At 40.0% G+C, this 22149-nt stretch overlaps 1 protein-coding gene across 1 annotated transcript; it reads left to right on the top strand.

Annotated features, from left to right (window-relative positions):
• Nucleotides 1–358: 358 nt before the first annotated feature.
• On the top strand, nucleotides 359–21631 carry LOC132271154 (nifU-like protein 4, mitochondrial). Its single transcript, XM_059772441.1, has 6 exons — nucleotides 359–686; nucleotides 1858–2019; nucleotides 6213–6388; nucleotides 19524–19627; nucleotides 19727–19838; nucleotides 21348–21631. The coding sequence occupies exons 1-6, from the start codon at nucleotides 494–496 to the stop codon at nucleotides 21417–21419; spliced, it is 819 nt and encodes a 272-aa protein (XP_059628424.1). The 5' UTR covers nucleotides 359–493; the 3' UTR covers nucleotides 21420–21631.
• Nucleotides 21632–22149: the final 518 nt, after the last annotated feature.

Raw genomic sequence — 22149 nt, 5'->3', positions numbered from 1 at the left:
AGTAAAAGTTGCATAAATAATAGTTTTGGTATTATAAAATAAGGAATGAAGTATTAACAAGTGAGACCTTTTTATCATTTCGTTTAAATGAAAAATGTAAGTGTAATTGAAAAAAGTGAACCGCAAATATAAACTCATTTAATTTGATTAATAATATTATGATAGGCAGGTATTTGGTTCGCTCAGGGCACCGTGTTCTGGTCACCGGTTTGGTGCGTCCGTTTGAGCCATTAAGTGTTGTGCACGCCCAATGCATATTCGCTGATGACATGGAAATTTCTGAAATTTTCTCCTAAAATACCAAGCGAAATAAGCCACGAAACCGGAATTTGATTAATCAAAGCATCAATGGGTTATTTATGCCTGTCATTTGATTCGATTTACGGTCGGTCACCGTTTATTCACGAAAGTAAGAGCGAGAAACAATTTGGTGAAGAGCGACCAAAATTTTTGAGAGGGGGACCAAAATTTGCAGAGAGAAGTGGTGACGGTGATGAAGGGTTTTGGAAGACTGATAGGACGGGCTCTCCTCTGCAGAAGATTGGAACCCTACGCAGAGAACAGTGTTCGATACATATCTCGTCGCCTCTTATTCGCCTCTTCAACAACGTCTCAAACTTTATCTGATTTCACGAAATCTTCATTTAACTCTTCTTTGCACTCCTCAAAATGGGGCCATTTCGTAGGTTGGTTCGCTTCAATTTACATCTCTCTGTGTATACACATACATATATGAATTGGTATTTGTGTATTTGCCTAAAAGAAACGGAAGTTGAAATTCGTGTTTTATCTTGTTTGAGCTTCGAAACATTGATTTTGATAAGCAATTGTTGTGAGTGAGCAATGGTGAGAGTGTTTGTTTGATGAGCGCTCATTGTGATTGGGCCTTGGGAGGGTGTGTTTGTCTTCCTTATGTATGTATGTAGTAAGTGTCATGCTCTGTAACAAAATTAATTAGGTCGTTTGTTGGAATTTGTATTTTTTGTGGATCTCATGGGTTAAAAGTAGCTGTTTTGGTTGATTACATGTGAATTGAATTATCAGTTTTAAGTTTTAACAAGAAGTGGATGCTAACCTGGAACTATATGGGACTTGTATTCAAGTGGCTATTGTCAATGAAGAAGATTGGTATAGCGTGTCTTCCAACTAATATTTGTAGGGAATTGGCTCTGCTTGAAGCGAACCTAATTAGGAGTTCATTTCCCCTCGAAGTGAACCAAAATTCTTACTTATATTTTATCAATTTTGGGAGAAGTAGACATCAGGGTCAGGATACAGAAGCTAAAACGGGGAATGATAATTATTTCCAACTATTATCTGCAACCAAATAGAGTTAAACTGTGCACGTATGTTACTAGCTTTTGGATTTAAAACATTTGCAGACAACAGAAATGTATTAACCTCAATTGGTGTCATCTGCTAACAAAGTTTGGGCCCTTGACCAATTTTTTCATTTGTTGTGACTTGTAAGGTTTAATCATCAGTTAAGAATGGTACTCTTTTATTCGTGACAATAATGGTTAATGTTTTTTTTGTCCATTGGGATTTGGGAGCTACTATGGGGCGAATGCCAATGCTTAAATCATGCCATCTATTGGGAGAAAAAAAGAATAAGGAGACGGGGCTTGTGCTGTGTTGAAATAGTAATATACTAACTTTTTCATTAAAATCCCCACCCCCTGGCCCCTCTTTATTTTTCTCTCTAATTGTTCCTTTTGTGTATATAATGTTCTATCTATTTTTGGATGATAACATTGTTAGAAAAAAAATCTGTTGTAAAATTTTGAAATGTGGGTATATGAAGTTTGAAGAACAGTAGATGCTTTTATGGTTTTTCTCTGACATTACATTGGACAGGACAGAGGAGGACCATGTTTATCGCAACACAATCCACTCCTAATCCTTTGTCACTCATGTTCGATCCGGGGAAGCCAGTTATGGAAGTTGGGAGTGCAGACTTTCCGAATGCTCGTTCAGCCATGAACTCTCCACTGGCTAAAGCGTTATATGGCATCGATGGTGAGCTTGTTTTGAAATTTATATATATATTTTTTTGATAAGTTTGTTTTGTAATTTATATTTATGTACTGTTGTGTTTGTTTGGGATTTTGTTTTACTAAATCATATGCCGTGTTGTGCATGCCACTTTTTTAATGGCTGCTTTTGGCTTCCATTTTTCTTGTCAAAATGCTTTGTTAATTCTTAGGAGGGTTGAGTCATTAACCTTCACTTGATGAAACTTAAACCTAAGTTTATTTTATTTTATTCAATATATATATATATGTATTGCCAAAAAATATGACTAAATAGAGAAACGTCACCTATTCCTGAAAATTTAGAAATTCTACTTATCGTCGCATATTTTATTTTGTTTATTTTATTATTATTATTATTGGTTTTTTTTTTTTGGGGGGGGGGGGGGGGGGGGGGGGGATATGACAAAATAGAGAAAATGGATGCAGATGTAAGATGAATGCATATATAATCATGAAGATATTAGATATATTGATCCTTCTTCACTTGCAAGATTTATCAATCTGATGTAAGTCATGTTTTGAACCAAATTGATGTTACCTAAGCTATGCTCTTTAAAATATTTGGAAATAGGACAATATTGCTATAATACTTGAAGCACATGGTATTAGAGAGGAGGAGGAAGGAAAAAAAAGGAGATCTCTGTAGCAATGTACTACCTTGCTTAAAGTTACATTACTACGGAGAGAATTCATTCTAAAAGGAGTATAGGGTTGAGAGAGGGAGAATACAAGTGGATTATGAAACCTAACTTCATAGGTCTTATCAATGCACAAATGGTCCTATTTGTGCAACACTAGAATGAATTATTTGCATGGTTCAAATAGGTGAGAAGGTTGTTGGGGTATCAAATCTAATATGGTGAAAGTCCCTGGTGGACTTAGTTATGTAGTGTCAAGACTGACTTGTAAGAGAGTGTGGTAGCATTGAGGTAACCAGAGACTCCTCATGATTAGTGCTACGCCCTAGATTAGTTCAATTTTAGGGAGGTCTAGGCCTTAGTCCAGTGTTATTAAGGATTATTTTATGGAATTTATGCCAAAGGATATTAACTCAAATTTAAAATGTTATAATATTCGTGTGCGAGCAAGGTGGTGCTCATTCACTCGGGGGCTTACAGGGTTGTGCCACATATCCACACTGAGGTCCAATGACACGCTGCTACGTGAAGTTGGGCTGTCTGACTAGGAAGGGTAGCATTATGGTTTGTGGCTGTGTAGGTGGCCGGTGCAAGTGTGCAATGCTAGGGCCTAGGGGTAACATCATGGTGGCCAGATTTTCTGGGTAAGCTGCCTAATGAGATGCCTGTGTGTGTAGATGGGGTGGTTTTGTTGATGAATGCCATGGGGCAATAGGTATCATGCATTAAAGTTTTTCCATCTCATATGAGATATATGTTATTCAGAGAGATCACTTGATGTGTTTCTCTCTAAGGCAGGGCAAAGTGTCTGCAGAACTTAAAGAGGTTACCTTGGTGAGCACTGGACTTCAATCACAGAGCTAAGTATCTTTCAGATCTCTAGTGAGCTACAACATGATCATGTGCTATGAGGTGAGCCACTATGTAATGGCAAAAGTTCTGTAACATAGCTGCATGACATGAAGTCCCTTTAAGTATTGCTATTGAGCTAAGTTCAGAGATGAATTAGTTTGGAGATGGCATTAAGGTGCGTCTGTTGAGATTAGAACTTCAAGATCTTAAATGCATACATGTGGAGAAGGAAGGGTCCTGTTGGAGACATATGGGGAAAAGGCAGGATCTCATTGGATGTATCATACTTGTTTGCGAAGAAGGCAGTGAGATGTGTCTGAGATGACGTCCTCATGATGCCATATATAGATAAGTGCCATCTGAGAAGGCAATGAGATCTGTTTGCCACCAATCTTGCCTGTGAACAAGGCAGTGCTTCTGGTTAAGGTAAAATATAATAGTAGAAAGATCTACGGCTGTTTGTAGTTTGAAACAGATTGTGTGGTCAAAGAAGTATCAATTGAATCCCATTGAGGATGCTTCCATACATTCATATACCCGTAGAAAAGTCAAAGATTATGTCTACTGGAGACAGTAATACTTGTCAAAGGCAAGTTAAGCTAGTTGAAGATAAGCTTGCCAAGGAGGCATAGGCTTAGCCACTGGAGGTGATAAGTATGCTGTAGATATTAAGTCATTTGGCAATAGTAAGCCTAATTAGAAGGCAAGCAACATGGTCAATTGAACTTGCTGGAGTTGTGAATTTTGATGCTGCACAGTTGAAGATTTGTGCAGTTGAGATGTAACCTCACCTCCAAAGGTGTTTGCGAGATTATGAGATAGTTTGTGCAATAGCTCCATATGCTTGATTTCAAAGAATCCTTGGGCACTACTCTTGTGGAGGGTGCCACTTGTCAAGGTCGGGATGCCATGTGGATTTTCATAGGAACCATGACACTTAGGCCTACAAATCTGGCCGATTTGTTAGTCCTATGGCTTTTAGAGCCATTGTTTACATGCAAGTGGGACCCCATTTTATTCCACTTGCATGTAATCAATGGCTTTAAAGTCATAGGCCTAACAAATCAGTCAGATTTGTTCCTTTTCTTAGAGGTGCATGTAGTAGAGGTAGAAGTGCCATGTAGGCTGCAACCTCGGTGGCACATGGCAAGCTAACTAATGCACCTCAGTCTCACATGAACACTGAATCAGAACCCACAATTTGCTAGGTGGATCATGGATGTTTCTTTTTATTGGGGACTAGTTTAAGTTTTTCAAAACCACATATACAAACTTCTGACAACTAGATTATTTTGTTAATTTTATACAATGTGTCCATCACACAAGATGCTAGCCTATCAATTGTGGAATATATGTTAGCCCTGATATTGTTTAAGGGAATTCAATTGGACACTAAAGATTTACATGAACCATAACTTTTGATTAAAAACATCTCAGTAATTAAGTTTTAATTTACTTCTTGATGCGCAGCCAAAAAAAAAAAAAAATTTTGTTTGAAGTTCATAATTGATGCAAAAATTTTGGACCATGACTTTTGAGAATGTAGTTGTAAATGGCTGTTGGAGACTCTATCGCCTATATATAATTTAGGGTGATATAGGTGACTTCATAGTTGAAATAGGGCTTTGTTGAGCATATATGCCACAAATATAGCATAAAGGATTACTTATCAAAAAAAAAATATAGCATAAAGGATTAATTGTTTGATTTAATTGAAATGACACTTTATTGAGTGTATAGTTGATGATGATAAACTTTGTTCCCGTGAAAGATGACTATAAACTAAGTTGAAAAATTACTTCTACTTAGTATTTGTATCTACGAGAGAATCCCGTCGTTGCCTGATCCTTACTAACTTAAGTTGAAGTTGAAATAGTATTTGTATCTATGAGAGAATCCCGTCGTTGCCTGATCCTTACTAGCTTAAGTTGAAGTTGAAATAGTATTTGTATCTACAAGAGAATCCCATCGTTTCCTGATCCTAACTAATTTCAGTTGAAGTTGGAATAGTAATTGTGTTTCCAAATAACAGCACGTGGATCTTCTAATGCTTTATATATGTTAACATGATCGTATGATCATTGGCAAGGCCTTGTGATAAATGTTAATTACATCAAGACATATGTACCATATACAATATCTTTGATTTAATGTTTACTATTAAGCAAACAACATCCGCTGGCTGTTCTGTTCTGGTTACTATTCTAGTCATGCTGTTCTTAGTTTACAAATTGACTCTTGATCGTTCTGTTGGCTCGGAATTATTTCTCTCTCTTTTCCAACTGCTAAATTTCACCTCATGTATAGTTATTAGTTCCTGAACTTTGGTCTAGATTTTCAGTTTCCACCCGGATGTATTAGATTGGGTTAAGAATCCCAGATGCGGATTATGCTTTTAGAAACCTGTAATGCTTGCTCTCCTGCTTGTTATGTTGGCAATGATTGAACCCACAAGCAGACAATTTCTCCACAAAATTTATCAATTTTGTTCATGACATGCTTTTGTCTTCAGGCCTATTTTTTGTGACTAAATTCCACCATTTTCTAATTCCTTGGTCACTTGTGGTGATGAATATAAATTTAGTTTTGTTTCATAATGTCCAATCATGTTTGCCTTATTTATTTTTCTGTCGATTTTTTTTTGAATGCTTGCGAGTTAGTCTAACCTAATCTCTTGCTGATACAGGAGTTACTCGGGTTTTCTTTGGATCAGATTTTATAACCGTGACAAAATCAGAAGACGCCACGTGGGATTTTCTGAAACCCGAAATTTTTGCAGCAATTATGGACTTCTATTCCTCTGGAAATCCACTGTTTTTGGATTCAAATGCTGCAGTTGCCATGGACACAGCTATTCATGAAGTATCTCCTCTAGCTTTTGTTTTTTTGTTTTTGTTTGTTGTTGTTGTTGTTGTTTAACTTTGAAGCTTAGTTATCGATACATGATGAAGACTGGACTTAACTCTGCTTTTTCACCTTTTATTCTTAATTTACCTATTCCAAAGTAGTTCAGTAGCATTAGCTTCTGGCATGTAGTGACAGTTGAATAAATGGTGCGATGCTCCTTCTGAGTGGCGTTGATATTGAAACTAACAGTGGTAAGGCGTAGTAACATTTGCAAAATATGGGGCAGCCAGCGTCAGCTACCATAGAGGGTTTTAGAGGTCATTTTGACCTGCCTTAAGGTTTATATTTTTTATTTTTATTTTATTTATTTAATTTTGTTATGTATATATATATATTTATAAGTACCTTGAGGGAGTTTGAGGATATCTGAAATAAAAAGAGAGAGATTTCTCCTCTAATCTTCTTATTAGGACTCCAGAATATTGAGGAATGAAAAGAGAGTTAGGATAGATGATACATGGATTACTAAGTGAAAATTCTCTACTCCTAAGCTTGTGTTGTTTTTGCAGAAAACATTTGGAAGGGTACCTTTATGGATGAAAGGTCTTCTCCTCAACTTCTTACTGGAATAGAAATTCATAATCTTAGAGAACACTGACATATGAATGCCTTTGGGAATTGTTCCAGAATGTTCACTGTCTTCTCTCTAAAGGGAATTGAGCATGAATATAGCTAATTTCAAATATGCCTATCCCGAACTTGACTATGCACTTGAACCCTTTTTTTTTTTTGATAAGCAAAGATGTATTAGAAAGCGTTCAAAAGGGGAATATGTCCCAAGAGCCGTCCCAAGAGCTGTACAAGAACCAAGAACAAAACAAGAGAAAAGAGAAGACCTATGGACCCAAAGACCCCAAAAAGTGCATGATCTCCTCAACAGAAGAACAATCTCTCCCCATACCTCAACAAAAAAGAGAACAAACGATAGAGTACTTTAAAACCCCAATGGGTAACTCCTCCCCAACAAAGGATCTTCTATTACGTTCTTTCCAGAGGCACCACCAAATGCAAAGAGGAGTCGCCCTCCAGAAATTGCGAACACGAGCCCCCACCCTTTGCCCCCTCCAAATGTCAATAAGACCCCATGAGGTTTGAGGCATAACCCACTGGACGCCAAAAAGACCCAACATAAGGCTCCAACAGTCATGGGCTACTGGGCAGTGCAAGAGAAGATGGTCCACAGACTCTCCATCGGTCATACACAGACAACACCGATTAACAATGATATGTCTTCTTTTCCTCAAATTGTCCAGAGTCAAGATCTTACCCCAAGCAGCAGTCCAAGCAAAGAAAGCCACCCTAAGAGGAGCCTTCGAAAGCCAAACCGTTTTCCACGGGTAAGAGGAGGCCTAAAAATCGGAAAGACAGAAGAAGAAAGATAGGACCTGAAAAGTCCCCTGCGAAGAAGGCACCCAAGTCAATAGGTCTGCCCAGTACCATCCACCTCCTATCGATACAATAGATCCAACAAGCCAAAGATATCATCTAGCTCCCAATCCTGAAAGGCTCGCCGGAATTGAACATCCCAAGACAACCTACCGTTATTAAGGCGATAGTAGTTGGCAACCAAAGCATGACTATCCACAGCAATCCTGAACAACCTTGGAAACCGTCTACACAATGGACGTTCCTCGCACCAAGGATCCTCCCAAAACCAAGGATCCTCCCAAAACCGGACATTCCGACCTTCCTGAACTCTGAATCTAATATGCTTAGAAAACTCATCCTAACCCTTTCCAATAGAATGCCACAGGCCCACTCCAATAGTAGATTTAGCCGGTCTAGCAGACCAACCCCCTCTCTTCTCCCCAAATCGACAAGCAATGATCTTACTCCATAGTCTATGTTTTTCACTGCCAAAACTCCAAAGCCACTTGCCCAGAAGAACCCTGTTGAAAGGGGCCAATCTTCGTATCCCAAGACCTTCCGACTTAAAAGGCCTGCAAACCTGCTCCCAACGAACAAGATGATACTTAAACTCCTACCCCCTACCACCCCAAAAGAAATTACGTTGAATCATCTCAAGTCTCCTGACAACAGAAGAGGGAATCTGGAACAAAGAAAGGAAATAAGTTGGAAGACTGGACAGAACACTCTTTACCAACACGACTTTTCCTCCCTTCGAAAGATATTGTTTTTCCCACCCAGCCAATCTTTTCTCGAAGCGCTCAATAACCGGGTCCCAACTTCCTGCCCTTCTTGAGGAGACGCCTAAATAAGAAATAGGGAAAGAGCTCGTCCTACATCCAAGAACAGCTGCAAGAGAAGCCACCTCCTGAACCTCCCCCACATGGACAAGCACACTCTTACCCACGTTAATTCTCAAACCAGAAATATCCTGAAAACAAACCAGAACACACATCTCAAATATCTCAATTGGGACACCTCTGCCTCACAAAAAACCAAAGTATCATCCGCGAACAGCAAGTGAGAAATCTCAAATTGATGGACTGCCTCTGGACCAATCTTGAAACCCCGTATAAGACCAAAGGTCATAGTCCTCCTCATCAGCTTGCTAAGAGCCTCCATGGTAATAATAAACAAGAAAGGGGAGATGGGGTCCCCTTGCCTCAAACCACGAGAGCTGCCAAAAAACCCGAATGGAGAGCCATTAACTAACATTGAAAATTTGACAGACGAAATGCAAGTAACAATCCATTTCCTCCATCTCTCTCCGAAACCCATCCTCTCAAGCAAATAGAACAAGAAATTCCTGCAAACATGATCGTAGGCTTTCTCTATATCCAGCTTACACAGAACTCCAGGAGCCCTGCTACGAAGCCTAAAATTCACGCATTCACTGGCAATAAGAGCGGAATCCAGAATCTGTTTGCCCCCAATAAACGCATTCTGAGACTCTGAAATGACTCCGTCCAAAACCCCCTCAATCTCGATGCCAGAACTTTAGCTATAAGCTTGTACAAACACCCAATCAAGCTAATAGGTCTAAAGTCCTTAATATCAGAAGCTTCTTCCTTCTTAGGAATCAAAGCAATAAAAGAAGTGTTTAGCTACTTTTCGAACTTTCCATTGGAATGAAACTCATGAAAAGTACCCATAATCTCCTGTCTGACCACCTCTCAGCTTTCCAGAAGAAAACCCATAGTGAAACCATCCGGGCTTGGAGCTTTATCTCCATTACAACTCTTCAAGGCCTCCAGAACCTCCTCCATAAATGACCTCTCAAGCCCATCCCTATCCTCCACAGAAATAGAATCGAACGGAAGACCATCAAGCCTTGGCCTCCAGCGAAGAGGCTCAATATATAACCTCTGATAGAAAGAGACAATCCCCGTTCGCACTTCCTCATCAGAAACCAACAACGAACCATCCACACGAACCTGGCCAATATGATTGCCCTTCCTATGAGCATTAGCCGTTCGGTGAAAAAACTTAGTGTTACAGTCTCCTTCTTTGAGCCACAATGCCCGAGATTTATGCCGCCACGAGATCTCCTCCATCACCTCAATCTCAGCACATTCAGCCTGACAAGCTGCCCTCCTATTACGTCGAAGCTCATCAAGACCTCCCGCCGCATCCAATCTATCGCACTCAGCAATATCAGCGAGGGCCCTATTCTTCCTTCGCTCCAGATTACTGAAAACCTCCTTATTCCATCTTTTAAGTTTATCCTTCAGATTACGAAGCTTTCCTGCAAGGATAAAACTCGAAGTAGCCACCACCATGTCTTCCTCCCACTAAGTCCGCACCAAACCCTGAAAGTCCGCCGCTCTAAGCCACATATTTTCAAATCTGAACGGGGTGCGACGAGGTCTCAAACCTCCACAGTCCAAGACCAAAGGAATGTGATCCGACGTCACCCTAGCCAACACAGCCTGAACTGCGTCAGGAAACTGCTCCTCCCACTCTCCGGAAATCAAGAATCTATCAAGGCGGGAGAAAGTAAACTCTCCCTACCACTAGACCAAGTAAAAGTAGCTTCCTCCAAAGGGAGATCAATGAGATGATGATCATCGATAAACTCCGAAAAAAGCCTCTTAGCCGGAGTCCATGATCCACTTGTAGACCTCTCCAACGGGGATCTAACCACATTAAAGTCAACTGCCACACACCATGGAAGAGACCACATCTCCTGAACCCCACTAAGCTCCTCCCACAGCGCATGCCTCTCGCAGTCATCAACTGGCCCATAGACACTAGAGAAAGCGTAAGGGAAGTCATCCTCTTCCATCACAAATGCACAAGACAAAGAGAAGAGCCCCCTACAAACATCCATCTTACCCATCCATCTCCTTCCCACATGAGAAGAATGCCTCCCGAAGTCCCCATCGAATCCAGTGCCTCCCACTCAACGAACTTACTACCCCAAAGACTCTTGACAACTCTATCAGTCATAGAATCAATCTTCGTTTCTTGGAGACGCACCAAATGAACCCCCCATTTCCTCACAGCCATCTTCACTACATTCCTCTTGCCCAGGTCATTAAGGCCACGCGTTCTAGGATAAAAGTCGTAACTTCATGGAAACACAACAGCGCCCCCATCCCCCTTACCCCTCCCTCCCTCCTTATCTCCCCCCTTCTCCTTCTGCCCCACATGATTCCCATCATAATTCACATCACAACAGAGATTTCTCAACTCCCTCTCCCCTCTCCAAGAGGGATGAGTCTTCTTCCTCCTATTCCTCCTTTTGGCCTGCTCTCGGTTGCCTCTGCAAGAAACACCCAACAAATCACTCGCGGCCCCGATATTCAAAACCCAGTCCGTGCCAACGTCATCACACTCTTGCCTGTCAAGAGCATTGGTAGTCCCCTCCGGACGAACAACTGCCAGAGGGTCAACAAGCCCTAAATCAGAGAAGCTCTCTTCCTCCCACAGGATCATATCAAGGGACATACCCTGTTTCTCTCGGCTCCCATCTGTACAAGTCTTCCAGTGAACAGCATTGTCCACCCCACTGTCATGAGCCTCAGTAAAAGGGTCTGAATCACATGAAGGCACATCAGTCCGGTGCCTATGTTTTTGTAGTTCCTTCACCAACAAAGAGGCAGATTCCTCACTGAGCAAAATGCGAATATCCTTTCCCACACAAACAGTCATCAAATCTGGCTCACTAATTGTCTGAGATGGCACCAGTTCATCACCCTTAGGGAAACACAAATCCTCTTGAGGCTTAACCAGCCACCCACATCAAGCCCTGCCGTACCTAGCTGATGAGAAGAAAAGGAGAAGTCCGAATAGGAATCCTCCGGCCCTGCATTGGCACTAACCAAACCCCCATCCACAAACAATTCGACCGTCCAATCCCTTTCTGACGGTCCAAAAATCCAACATCCCAAAACATTCGTGTCCATAGTCTCATTACCCACCTCAACCACTGGTGAGAGCATTCGTGACTTAACAACAATATCGTCCCCCACCTCGTTCCTCATCGACCTACAAGAAGGAGTAGAGAGAGAAGAATGAGTATAGAGGGAGCTCCGAGGACAAGGAGAAGGAAACTTACCGGTTCAGGAGACACATTGCGGGCAACCCATTTTTGCTTGTCCTTTATGGACCATTTTCTCCCGGACTTGTTCGACTAACTCGAGTAATAGCCGTCCTCCTTGAATGAAGCGCAACTACCATTATCATCCTCAAGAGCCAAATCCGACTGAAGCGCCCCAAATTTATTTCGAGAGAGCATGTTCTGGCAACACTCACCGTGCTTAAACCTTTTTGATCTCAAACCCGTGTCCTTCTTTGTCTTTATACTCACGTTAACCCAGTTCTCCTTCTCCGTATTTAACCAAACTCGCGACTCCCCTTTCATCTGAGTCGAGTTTTGATGATGGTTGTGAGCCTCGCCTTTATGAACCACAACAGAGTTAGGACTGGGCTGTACACTGGAGATCGAAATAGATAAAGATCTATTTGGGCCTCAAACCACCTCTCTTGCCTTAGACGAATTGGCCTTAGTTCATGCAGGCCGAGAAAGGACTAGTCCAGCCAACTTGGGCCTATTACGCCCAACTTCACAAGAAACCCTCGGCCCACCCTTCCTTGGCCCAAATGATGATTCACGAGACTTGGGCCTAGCATGCCTCGTCTATCCCTCGACCCCCTGATCCATTTGCGCTGGTCCACGCTGAAAAGGCCCACTCCTACCAGGCCCATCAGAAACAAAATTCAAATTACTCCTAGCCACACGTGCCTGCTCCTATGCATGGTTAGCTATCCTCCACTCACAACGGGAGGCAACCGTCTCCTAGCCACACGTGCCTGCTCCTGTGCGTGGTTAGCTGTCCTCCACTCACAACGGGAGGCAACCGTCCACCTGTCCCCTTGATCATCCTCCCTCCCACACTCACCTTTGGCGCATGTCTTGGCACCCGCCCCTGTTCTTGAGTCCGGCGACCCTGCTGATTTGCCCTCTGGACCTCCAGTCCACCTCCAGCCCCAATCTCATCCCTTCGATACGACCGAACCTTGCTTCCCGTCTTCTCCGGTGGCCTCGGGCCCTCACAATCAACGCAAGGCAAGGAAGCCGACACCAGGGAAGGAGCAATTTCCTCTGTTAAAGAAATTCGACAAGCCCACCGTCCGTCCTCCACGATGAAGAACTCTGGAATCTCACCACCTTCAAGCACCGTGATGACGATCCTCTCCGTGTCGCTCAACTTATACGCCTTCACAAAATCCTTTGCACAAGTCCCCAACAGCGATGAAAAGCTTCTGGCACCAAAGATGCAGAGGGAGGCCGTACACGATGACTCTCCGATGATTGAACTTCTTCCTCAACCTGGAGCATCCAACTCTATAGAGCCAATGGTCAATAAACAACCGAGCCTCTCCCCAAAGTTTCTTCCCCTTATCCAACACCCTCTGTGCCTCCATGATTGACAGGAACCGGAACAACAGAAGACCATCAGCCAATGACAAGATCCTAACCCCACTCGAGATCCGCCAAACCTTCGAGGTCCATTCCTCGATCTGCTCTAGAGACCCCACTCTCTGTCAAACCTTCCAACAAGGCAAGATCTAAGTATGGATTAACGAGAAGAGGTACTGTGCTTATCCACCCTGAAAACATGACCACTGCGAGAGGAAATACGCTCCACCTCACCTTTCAGATCCAGTCGAGGGAGGCTTGCGACCTCCAAAAAAGACAACTTCTGACCAAGCGGGGCTCTCATGTGGGCAACCAACCCCCACTAGAACCCAATCCACAAGAGAGAAAAGAGAAAACCAAAGGAAATAACAAAGTATTTCACCGGAGCAGATGACTCCGGTGACTGGTTGAAGTAGTAGGCTCAGGCCGCGTCTCCGTTAAAGGAAGCTCTCTCTCTCATGGTTCCTTCCGTTTATCTTATGCACTTGAACCCTGTTATGACATGAGACAACAAAAGACTGGTTTGGAACTCATAGAACAAGGAGTGATATAAAGGCTTTGAGACTGTGCATGGTGGAAAAGTAAATGTCCCTTGGTTTGAACCGATAACATTGTAATTGTTGTGGATAACTAGGTTGGGGGGTTGGGGTGGGGACTATATCTGCTTGTTCACATTGCTGCTTTTCACATTGCTGCTTGTTCCTCATCATTGCTAACATTTTAATTCCTTTGATTTTCATTCTCTATTAGAATTTTTTATATTTTAAGTTGGTGATTATTGAAAATATGCTAATTTGATTTGTCCTGCATTCCAAGAGCTTTAATTTGGAAAATGGTCTTTTCTGTGACATTTGTTTCCACTGATCTCTCCTAACTACATTTGCCTTAATTGGGTCTGTTGGAAGGCGAAACCACAGGAGCAGACATTTGCAAATGACTTTCTGTTGAAATTTTTTCCAAATAATAAACGTTTTATGTCAAGCACTTTAATGTCTAGACAGTATTGATGTAGCACATATGCTTTTTTTAAACTGTCATGACCTCTATAGATTCTTTTTCAGGGCTTACTGTTTTTTTACTGTTTTATTATCTATGGTTATAGTAATTAAATACATTCAAGATTCGTGATACTTGTGCATTCATGGGAGGAGAAAAAGTATCACTTCTTCCTCTTGATATCTACAACTATGACTACATGGTTATCTGTAGATTGCAAATTTTGAGTTCACTACTAATCAAATTGAAAGGATGGAGTTTCAGTAGTGTTAGCTCTGGAGTCGCACCGATCTGAATAAAGCACCCAAAAAGAAACATTTTAGGTAGCAGTCCATCCTCCTTAAAAAAGGAATAACCTTTGTATAAAGACTCTAGTGAGGGTACAGAATTAAAAAGGACATTGCCAAGTGCTGTTCTGCCTATGCGGCATGATAGGAAGGGCAATTGGAGATAGGCCTAATCTTTGTAATTATTTTGCACGAATTGGCTACTATCATACTTGAGCATGCCGTGCATCCTTGTGCTCGTCAATCCCTGGATTTTAACATTGCACCAAGCAAATGACTACAAGGATATGGAATACTCTTATAATAAAAAAGAAGTTTTTGGGAATCTTGAATGGAAAAAGAATAGAGCCCTTGCTGATATTGCTGAGCTTGATCGTTTAGCTGAGGTGGGACAGAGTAGGGAGTCTTTACGCTCTCAAAGAGCCTCTTGTCAAGCGGTTTTTGCTGAGATTGCTCATATGGAGGAGATTTCGTGGCGTCAAAAGTCTCGGGCTTTGTGGTTAAAAGATGGTGATCGGAATACAAAATTCTTTCATAGACTGGCCAATGCTCACAGAAGGTGTAATCATATCGGAAGTATTCGGGTTAATGGTTTTGATTTGTGGAGAGAAGAAGATGTGCGCGGAGGAATTGCTTCTTTTTACCAGCAGCTTTACACTGAAACTTTGGATCGAAGACCTACTCTAGATGGTCTTCCATTTAATACTATTTCTGCGATGGATAGGGATAGTATTGAGATTCCATTCACGGAAGAGGAAGTGCTTAAGGCACTTTCTAGTTGCAACGGGGACAAAGCACCAGGGCCAGACGGATTTACTATGCGCTTTTTTAAGGAGAGTTGGGAGGTGGTGCGAGAGGAGGTGATGAGTACTTTTCAGGATTTTTATTCTCATGGCACATTTGAAAAATCTTTGAATGCATCTTTTATTGCTCTAATCCCTAAAAAGGGCGGTGCATCTGATATCAAGGATTTTCGGCCAATTAGCTTAATCGGATGTATGTATAAGCTTATTGCCAAGGTTCTTGTTTCCAGGATGAGTAAAGTGTTGGATGGTTTTATCTCAGAATCGCAGAACGCTTTTGTTGGTGGAAGGCAGATTTTGGATTCTATTCTTATTGCTGGGGAATGTGTTGACTCTAGATTAAGAAGCGGGGTTCCTGGCGTTTTGTGTAAGCTTGATATCGAGAAAGCTTATGATCATGTTAATTGGAAGTTTGTTTTGTATCTTCTTCGGTGGATGGGATTTGGTGATAGATGGATAAAATGGATTGACACTTGTATCTCATCAGTTATGTTTTCTGTTCTTGTGAATGGCTCTCCTGCGGGTTTTTTTGCTAGCTCACGTGGTCTGCGACAAGGTGATCCATTATCTTCTTTTCTTTTTCTCATCGTTATGGAAGGTCTGACTAGATTAATGAGAAAAGCGGAAGATTTGGGTTACATTAGGGGGTTCAGAGTTGGCAGAGATGTTGATCATCAGATCCAGATTTCTCATCTTTTATTTGCTGATGATACTTTGGTATTTTGTGATGCTGATATTTCTCAACTCAGATATCTGAGGTGCACTCTTGCTTGCTTCCAAGCAGTTTCTGGGCTTAAGATTAATGTCGGAAAGAGTGTGCTTGTTCCAGTGGGGGATGTTCCAGATATTTCCTCCTTAGCTGCTGTTTTAGGGTGCGGAGTTGGTTCTTTTCCTCTTCCTTATTTAGGATTGCCTTTGGGAGTTTCTTCTACTCTGGTTGGGAATTGGGACTCAGTGATTAATAGATATGAGAAAAGATTAGCAGGATGGAAAAAGCAGTATCTATCTAAGGGTGGGAAAGTCACACTTATAAAGAGTACTCTTTCATCCCTTCCTACCTATTTTTTGTCTTTGTTTCAAATTCCATGTTCTGTTGCTGATAGAATTGAAAAAATTCAGAGGGATTTTCTGTGGGGTGGAAGGGGAGAGGAGTTTAAGTATCATCTTGTTAATTGGGATCAAGTTTGCCAACCATTGAGATTCGGAGGGTTAGGCATTCGAAAAATTGTTCCTTTTAATCGTGCTCTCTTAGGAAAGTGGTTATGGTGATTTGGAAGGGAACGACATCGTCAGTGGAGAAGAGTTGTCTCGTGTCGTTTTGGTGAGGGGAGTGGGGGTTGGTCATCTCTTCCAGTTACTATTACGGGAGGCGTTGGTTTGTGGAAATTTATTCGGAAGGGATGGGATGTTTTCTCTACTCTTATTAGATTCAAAGTTCGTAATGGCAGGCATGTTCGTTTTTGGGAGGATCTTTGGTGTGGCGACCAGTTGCTTTCACACTCATTTCCTAGGCCTTATAGCATTGCAACTAATAAGCATGTTTTCGTGATTGATTGTTATCATCTTGATAACAATGGAGTTACGTGGGATGTGCGGTTTAGGCGGTCTTTTCAGAATTGGGAAATGGAGGAAGTTTCTGCTTTTTTGGATATTTTGTATAGGCAGAAGGATATTGGCAGAGGGTGTGATGATATTTTGTGGGTTCCTTTGGCTCATGGTCGGTATGATGTCCGCTCTATGTTTATTCATTTATCCAATTTCGTTGGTTCCGAGTTTCCTTGGAAGTCCGTGTGGTGCTCTAAAGCCCCTCTTCGAATCGCGTTCTTCGCTTGGACAGCTACATTGGGGAAGATTTTGACTTTGGACAATTTGAGAAAGAGAGGCAACATCATTGTTAATTGGTGTTGTTTATGCAAAGATGACAGTGAATCCGTGGATCATATTCTTTTGCATTGTCCTGTGGCGTTTGGTTGTTGGAGTTTTATTTTCAGCATTTTCGGCATTTTTTGGGTAATGCCTAAGCACTCCCCTCAGTTGATTAATGCTTGGAAAAACTGTCCTGTTAAGAAACAAGCTCGTGCTTATTGGAAGATTGTTCCTCATTGTGTCTGGTGGTGTTTGTGGCGTGAGAGAAATAACAGATCCTTTGAAGGAAAAGAATCGTCCTTAGCTAATTTAAAAATTCATATTCTTCGTTCTTTATTCTTTTATGTTAGAGGTAGTACATGCTCCTCGATTGATGATTTCTTTGATCTCTTGGATTCTATTGGTCCTTAGATCTTTTCTCTTGTATTAGGGATGCGTTCCCCTTTTGAACGTTTTTCTAATATATTTTTACTTATCAAAAAAAAATAAAAAAGAAGGCAAAACGGAAAAAACCCCATTGAACTAAGTTTGGCAAATAATTCCTACTTTTGTAAAAACCTGCAAACAAACCTCTTACTGTTTATTTCCGTAAAAAATTGAATTAAAAAAAAATTAATTAATGTGTGCCTCACATGACATATTGATGATCTATCAAAGATGGACCTCAAGAGGGGGATTGCATACCCCTTTGTGAACAATTCTGTTCTTTATTAGCAAGCCTTTCTCCCACAATCTCCAAAGGATAGACTTTGGCGATTACAACTTTCACTTTCTTCCTCAGCGTGCGGGTCAGGGCATTTCCTTACTTTCACTTTCGGAATCCAACTCCTGATTAGAGGCTGCAACTGGGATTCAAATGCATGGAGAGACCTGCTAAGCATCAGGAGACATTTCCTTCGCTAGACCCCAATAAGTAGAAGTGATTTTGGGCACGTAATATACCCTATTTGTCAATTTAGAATAATGGCGCTCCCCCTTTTTCTCTTTTAGTTAGGATAGGCCTCATTAGCTGGGAGTGAGGGAATGGACTCTGTGCACTCCCTTTCCTTATCGATTTATATGGTTGTGACACCTCTAGCGGTTTCGGTTCTTTCTTTGAACAATTTGCGGGATGAGATGGAGTCTTGTGCGGACATGGCAGAATGGGAACCAGATTCTGTTGTCTTATCCCCCATTACAGATTGTAATAGCTCAACAAATAAGGCTTTAGGCAATCGATTCGACGAACTGTCGAAAGACATGGGAAACTTTATCGGATTTTCGTCCCTAGTTTCATTCGTGGTTTGACTTTTTCAAGTCCCGCATCTTAGCTTAACTCTCCCTCTTGGCTGTGAATCATTACATTAATATATTGGAGATGCTTAGCAGGCGGACTTTCTGAGCTAAAACAAGAACAGTCTAAAAGTGCACACTTCATGAGCTGTCTCTTATTTAATGCATCACATGACACATTGATGATTTAAATTTACCACCATGTCTTTCTTTGTGGACTAAATTTCTTTTCAACAAAGATATATGGAGGGTTCCATTTTTGGGACTCGATTAGGGAGAAATGGGTCAAATGATTTCAACAGTACATCCCTGGGCTTTAACTTAAATTTGGACATTTTTATTTATTTTTATTTTTTCAACTCAAAAAATCCATTGTTATTTCAGGAACAGTTATGTAATTTTATTGCTTTGCGAACAGCTAAATGATGGAACGAGGGATATTTGAAAATCTTTTATAGTTCACTGGATTATTTACAAATGCTGGATAAATGAAGGTGTTTTTTTTATTTTACCCATATAAAAATAAAACAAAATCAGAAAGCCCCTAGGTATACCTATATTATGGAGTGGTACACGTGTCAAAAATTGGATATGGGCTTGTTTCATTGTTCTGTCTGGTATTATGTTAGTACCTCTGATTTTGCTTTGCAGTTGATATAGGTAGTGTATATATGGGTACTGTTGCTGTAGTTATGATGAACATGAACACAATTTCTTGAGACGTTATTTGAACCATATCATTATACAATTGTTTAGAATTGAGGGTATATAAGTACCAAGTGAGTTTTATCTATCAATTTTGCGTGTTAATTTCTGTTGAAATTTGTGCTGAAATCATTATTATGGCATGCTATTACATGAAAAAAGCATCAGATACCTAAAAGTCATAACTGGAAATGTATTGATTTGATTGCAAATATAGAGAAAATGAGAGACCCAAAATCTAGAACTGGGTTTCTATCGATTTAATTGCTTCATATGAACTATTGTATAGTGTACAAGTTTCTGACTCTTTGTCATGTTTGCTATTGCAGGATGATTCAGAAGCTGTAGCTATGATTAAGGAACTGTTGGAGACTCGTATACGTCCATCAGTGCAAGATGATGGTGGGGACATTGAGTACAGGGGATTTGATCCGTACGTTTCTCTCCCTGCGGTCAAAAGTATTGATTTAATGTTGGGGACTTTACATCTGATATTATCTAAATTAAATTCATCTGTTTTTTATTTCCTCAGTGAAACTGGAATAGTCAAACTAAAAATGCAAGGAGCGTGTAGTGGCTGCCCTAGTTCAGCTGTTACTCTGAAGTCTGGCATTGAGAACATGCTGATGCATTATGTGCCTGAGGTAATAGCCTTTAATTTTAATATTTTTACAATAAATAGACTTAAACATTTGGACAGTCTTTAAGATAGACTGTGTTAGTCTAATGGTATAAATGTGCCACTGTTTGTGGCAGCTGTTCAATTGTTCTAAGAACTCCTCGTCGTTGTTATACTTTTATTTATTTATTATTATTATAAATCCCTTGTCGTCGTAGTACTTGAGAGCTTCTTGATGGTGCAAAATTGTGTCAATTGATACTGTATAAGAAAGGTATGACAGTATTCTTAAAATAGCAAGTGTATTAAAAATCAACTTTCCTGATATGCTTTTACTTGCTTGGTCATCATTCTGTATTATATGCTCATAACTTTTTGTGTTTGATAAAATCAGATCTCCCTATTACAACTCATTGCTTAGTGATGCAACTGTTTATTAGATTTGTTGCCTTGGCCATGGTCTAGTTCTGCAGTATCGAGTTGATTTTTGTGTCTGTTATATTCAGCAATGTCAGGTTGATGCTTCTTTCTTTTTCATTTTTTTGGATAATTCTGCAACTTACAGGTTATTTGATATTTGAGTTATAAATTGTCCAGCCCTCATAATGCTAGCTGAAAACTGTAGCTATCATGCTCACTGTTGTTACGTTTGTGTATATATGTATGTTTTTCTGACGATTAAAAAAGAAGGACAGGCAAGAAGTATTGAATTTGCATGCATGCTTGCATGAGAATAAGTTTTTTGTGTTTGATGAACTTACAACTATCCCAATAAATATCATACTTAAGTGATGCAAGTGTTTCATGTTTTATAGTATGAAGCTGATTGTGCAAGCTATTCAAGATCGTCTTTTGTTGAGGGAAGACGGTTGCTTTTCACCTTTTGGCTTCAATATGTCAAGTTGTCTTAAGTATTGCAATTGTATTTTGATCAACTTTCAGCCAAATTTGTGCATGATGACCTTCCTGGTGTACGTATTACACAAAAACTTCTGTTATTATTTCTCAGATTGTGGAGTTCTTAACAAGGCATGTTATGCTTTCAAAAAGTGGGATAACATGCATGAAAAGATAGTAGCCGGCTGGGAAGAGATTATTTGTTTGAGAGTTCTAATAACATTAAAAAATGTTATGTTAGTACTATCAAATGTTACACTAGGGTTTTTGTGGATGCGAGTTGGGCATACATTAAAATGTTACTATCAAATGTTACATTAGGTGTCTCAAATGTTACACTAGGCTTCAAAGATCATCTTTGATTTCTGTGGACGTGAGCCGGCATGCATAATTTGCAACAGCCAACCTCTATTTCCTTTTAAGATGCTTTATATATTTTCAATTATATCGCTTTTAAGTAGTTTATGCTTGGAAATTTAACTTCACATCCGGTTTCCAAGACCATTGTACCAGGATTGTTTTAGCATACAGGCATGCGTATGATCTCAGTCCGATTGTCTGTTTTTTATGATTTATATTCTGGTATCTCTCCTTTTCAATATTTTGTTTGATTTATAAAAGCCTGCCGTGTTTACAGGTTAAAGCCGTGGAGCAGGAACATGATGACGAAGATGACGATGCAACATTAACTGGGGAGACGAGCAATTGAATTCGAATTTTGTTTTGCAAGGCATTTATATTTTGATAGGCAGTGAGGTCAAAGAGGGATTTAGTACCTTCCGGTGCAAAAATTAATATAGTTGAATTCTGGTTACTGTATTTATGAATTAAATTATTTGAGACTAAGCTAATTGCAATTGAATGTGATATTAACATGTTTCTATTAATAGAAAATTTGGTCCAATAATGATTGTCAATCAATTAGCTTATGCAGAGAATATCCTAAGATCTTAGTTCAGATGTTAGAATTTTCTGAAGATGTTGAAAATCTTTCCATTGAAGTATAGGTTCTTTGATGTTGACAACTTTTCAGTTTGTCTGTCAATGGTATTGTGCTGCATAGGTTCTTTCCATCTAGAAGATGGCCTATGAAATTGATCCTTGTTTGTAATTTAAAATTTGATATTGTTATCATTTGTTTTTGTTTGGAAAAAAAATTCACGTTTTTTTTAATATTTTATTATTTTATTTTTTTAGGGTTATTGCTTTGTGTAATGGTTTAATATATATAAATAAATATGTGCTGTAAAAGTTTATGTTGGCTGTGTGAAAATGGAAAAAGATTACTTTGGTGTAGATTTTTACAAATTAGAGTTATTATCTTTTAGATTTGTGATATTTTAATTGTAATTTGTATTAGTTCCCATAAGTAAATTGAGTGTGTGAAGAAAAAGATTTGTAATTTGTAATTTTTTTCTGTTTGTTGTTATTTATTTATT

Source organism: Cornus florida, unplaced genomic scaffold, assembly GCF_030987335.1.
Source record: "Cornus florida cultivar Cherokee Brave unplaced genomic scaffold, ASM3098733v1 CherokeeBrave_3.0.0_Hap2_Chr08, whole genome shotgun sequence".
Taxonomy (NCBI): Eukaryota; Viridiplantae; Streptophyta; class Magnoliopsida; order Cornales; family Cornaceae; genus Cornus; species Cornus florida.
Note: the sequence above shows the minus strand (reverse complement) of the source record. Positions and strands in the feature narration are given on the sequence as shown.

Coding starts and splice junctions, on each gene's coding strand:
- LOC132271154 (XM_059772441.1), top strand. CDS start 494: ATGAAGGGTTTTGGAAGACTGATAGGACGGGCTCTCCTCTGCAGAAGA. Junction 6,389..19,523: donor TGGACACAGCTATTCATGAA/GTATCTCCTCTA, acceptor TTGCTATTGCAG/GATGATTCAGAAGCTGTAGC. Junction 19,628..19,726: donor GAGTACAGGGGATTTGATCC/GTACGTTTCTCT, acceptor TTATTTCCTCAG/TGAAACTGGAATAGTCAAAC.